Raw genomic sequence first — 4,169 nt, forward strand, 5'->3', positions numbered from 1 at the left:
TTTTAATAATTAAAAAATATTTTAAATTCTTTTTTATTTATAATATTCAAACCTTGAATCGTTGTGTCACGCAATCAAGTGAGCCCACATGTACACTGCAACAAAATATCTCCCATTTTCCCATCACCCATAGGCACCCATGCCTCGTTTTTCAAAACAGTACATTCACAAAGCGACATTCTTTTTCTCTCTCTCTTTCTCACCCCTTTATTTTTTCCTTCGCTTCTTCTTCTCTCTCTATCTTTTTCACTTTATTAGTAGCCTTTTTCTTCTCTTCCTTGACCCTTTTTAATTTCTCCCAATGGAGCTTCTCTCTTCTCCTTCTACATTATGCCTCCTTCTTTTGTTACAGTTTTATGTAGCTTCATCAGTTATACTATTAAGGCACCACCATAACAATAAAAATAATAATTATAATAACCCAAATCACAGAAATCCAATTCTTCAAGGGAATCAAACTTCATGTTCTCTGTTTATGGGTACTTGGGTTTACGATGAAACTTACCCATTTTACCAATCTTCTTCTTGCCCTGCCGTCGATCCACAGTTCAACTGCCAACTCTACGGCCGACCCGATACTGAATACCTTAAATATCGATGGAAACCGGCGAACTGTGAGCTACCCAGGTACTTGAAACTTGATTTTTTTCTTCAGTGTAGTTTCGATTTTAGATGGTTTTTTGATTTTTTTTTACTAAATAGGTTCAATGGGCTTGAGTTTTTGTTGAAAATGAAAGGGAAAACAGTGATGTTTGTGGGCGATTCATTAGGACGTGATCAATGGGAGTCGTTGATTTGTATGATTTCAGCTGATGTACCAAAAGCTCAAACACAAATGTCGAGGCGTTACCCTATTTCGACTTTCAAGTTCCTGGTATTCACTTTGCTCTTGATTTTTTTATGTCAATTTTACTAATATTTTCACCAATGTTACTCGGATTTATGTCTCGTAATGTGAGCAAGCTCACATATCGCGGGTTAAGTAGAATCCAATAATTTTGATTCAAATTCTATATTTATCTCAAATGGCGGAGCTACAGTGTAGCTTCAATTCCTTGTTCTGCCTCCTAATTGTTATTGTTGTTGATGAAATTTTGCATTGTAGTATTTATTTATTTTTATGTAATTTTGTGCTAAAATTAGACAATGTGTTATTGTTGCAGGATTATGGAGTGGCTCTTTCATATTACAAAGCACCATATCTAGTGGACATTGACACTGTCCAAGGCATAAGAGTGTTAAAATTGGATGACATAAGAGGAAATGCCAATGCTTGGGATGGTGTAGATGTATTATCTTTTAATACTGGCCATTGGTGGACTCATAAAGGCCCTCTTCAAGGGTATATTTTCCTTTCTCGCCTTTCATCATCATATAGATTTTTTTTTCACTTTTGGACTTCGATTTCTGTGAGCAATTCAACATTGTAAAAACACTTCTACAAATTGATATAATCAAAAGAGTGCACTTTTTGGTCATGCTATAAGAATGTGAAGCTAGAATTTCTCCAAGTTTAAAATATGAATAAGTAAACATACAAATTAGCCGACACCTGTTCAAAATATACTATATCTATACATAAAAATTATTGTAATCATGTATTAAAAAATGTATTTATTTGCTGAAGGGGGTTCATCTCCACTCATGATTAGAAGCTAATTATATGTAATAATATCAGGGGCAAAGCTATTGTATTAAGTATTGATTCAGTAATTTTTGGTTAGATCTTATATTTGTATTAAAAATTCATTAATATATATATATAAATTTTAAATTATGACTCCTCCCCTGAGATTTGACGTAAGGGTAGAATTGGTATTATGCAGATAGGGGCGGAGCCACACTGTGGCTAGGGGTTCATCCGAATTACGTGATTAAAATATTTTTTTATCTATAAATAATAGATATTCGTGTGTCTATTTTTTCAAATTTTGAATCTTATTGAAAATTCTGACTCTGCCGTATACAGATGGGACAACGTAGAAGCAGGAGGGACAATGTATGAAGACATGGATCCACTAGTGGCAATGGAGAAAGGGCTAAGAACGTGGGCAAGATGGGTTGATGCCAATATTGACAGAAGCAGAACCAGACTTTTCTTTCAGGGCATTTCCCCTACGCACTACAAGTATGTTTAACTCTTTCTCTTGCTTCTTTTTTCTCTAGTTCCTATTTTTTATATTACGCTATAATATAAATTCTAAATAATAATATTTTATTATAACAATCAAAATATAAAATTTGCCTATCCGTGAGACTCTGGGTGATCAGTAGATTTGTCAGGGTTATCAGTAGGAGCAGTCGCTTTTTGGACTTATCAGCTGTCATCGACTTATTAGATGCTTTTATATTCCAACTTGGACCTAACAACATTCAATTATTGTGTTTTTGCAGTAATATTTTTGTATGAAACCATACAAAATCTCGATGACATTTTCTTATTTGTGAAAATGATACTCCTTATACCTTTTATTTTAAAAATAATAATTAAATTACATTTGACATTTTCCATCTAGTGAGAATTTTTTTTAATCACACTAATATTATAGCACATCTAATGTCATAGTTTTTTAAAAAATAGATAGAGTATTATTATCGAATTATGTTAACTATTTTAGACGTCCGTAACAGAAAAAGTGTTCTCCCAGAGAAATTTTTGTACTAGAGAAATGTTAGACTAGTTGAGGAAATGTTTTATTCAAAACTCGATGTTTGTACTAGGGGCATTAATTTACTAGAACATATTAATTTATCATTATGAAGTGTTAATAATACACTCCATCATGTATTATTAATTAAAATTATTCCGAGACTCTTGTTTGTCGGTGGCAAATAATTGAGAAACTTCACATATACTTACTAGTATAAATAATTTAAAACTTATTGCCAATTTTTTTTGGATGACAGCCCGAGTGAATGGAGCGCGGGTGCATCAACAGGGAGTTGTTACGGGGAGACCAGCCCCGTAACAACCACCCCAATGACGGGCACGTACCCGGGTCCGGACTTGGATCAATCAAATGTGATCCAAAAAGTAATAAGGGAGATGGACAACCCACCTTTTTTGCTGGACATATCATTGTTATCAACTATGAGGAAAGATGCACATCCATCCATCTACAGTGGTGATATCAATTCTCAGCAAAGAATTAACCCTAACAAACCTGATTGTAGCCATTGGTGTCTGCCTGGCCTGCCTGATACATGGAACCAACTATTTTACACTGTCCTTTTCTACTAACTTATTATAGGACTAGCTAGCTAGTAGTAGTAGTCGTAATTTTAGTTTTTGCTAGCCTATTGATGCAAATTCATTTTAGGTGACACAAAATGTTCACTTTAGTGCAGCTAATTAATTAAGATGATTGTTAAATGAGTTTATATAGTAACTGAATCGGCATTGTAGATTTGTGCTGCTAATGAAAAGATATTATTTGGTATTATTGGCTAATGGCTACCTTCAAATTCGTAGTACTTATTCTTCAATTTTTACTTCTACATGTTGCTTCATTTGCTTGGTTTGTCATGTTATTTTGATGTCATTATTTTTCAATCAATTTTGTTTTGATTACACTTCTTTTGACATGAGGTCTGACAAAAACAATCTCTCTAGCCCACAAAGGTAAGAGTAAGATCTGTGTACATCATATTCTCGTTAAATCCCACTTGTGGAATTACGTTGGATATGTTATTGGCGACCTTCAAATCCGTGGATTTCTATGGTCAGTTTTTCAGTTACGCTCTTTATTTTTTGTGTATTTCTATTACCCCTTCGAATAATTTTGAAGTAGAATTCATTTCACCCTGGAATTCCACACCTAGATCTGGAATAAGTGATGAAATATATGCGCCTACCCAGATTTGACATGTAAATGTCCCACTTAAATCTTTCTTTTTGTTCTATTATTCATTAACTTCTAGTTCCTTTTTGCTTTTTTGCTATAATATTTAAGTCATCCGTGTCTAATCCTTATATACCTTATAAGAAATGGAGGTTCTTGTTGCTACTAATACAACACTAATAAGCTCAAACTCTTAGGATCCAAAATAATCAGGTGTCATGCGGAAGCTAGCAAAACAAATTTTGAAAAAGCATGAGTAAAAAGACAAATGAGAAATATATCAAAAGAGACGACATTTAACATGGTTCGGTCAATCGACCTACATCC

General features: G+C 33.7%; 1 protein-coding gene across 1 annotated transcript; it reads left to right on the plus strand.

The window, feature by feature from the left end:
• Window positions 1-226: 226 nt before the first annotated feature.
• LOC129901275 (protein PMR5) lies at window positions 227-3,443 on the plus strand. The gene is made up of 5 exons (XM_055976407.1): window positions 227-627; window positions 703-874; window positions 1,164-1,342; window positions 1,970-2,128; window positions 2,908-3,443. Exons 1-5 carry the CDS (start codon window positions 302-304, stop codon window positions 3,239-3,241), a joined length of 1,170 nt encoding a protein of 389 aa, XP_055832382.1. The 5' UTR covers window positions 227-301; the 3' UTR covers window positions 3,242-3,443.
• Window positions 3,444-4,169: the final 726 nt, after the last annotated feature.

The sequence above is a fragment of the Solanum dulcamara genome, chromosome 8 (genome assembly GCF_947179165.1).
Source record: "Solanum dulcamara chromosome 8, daSolDulc1.2, whole genome shotgun sequence".
Classification (NCBI taxonomy): Eukaryota; Viridiplantae; Streptophyta; class Magnoliopsida; order Solanales; family Solanaceae; genus Solanum; species Solanum dulcamara.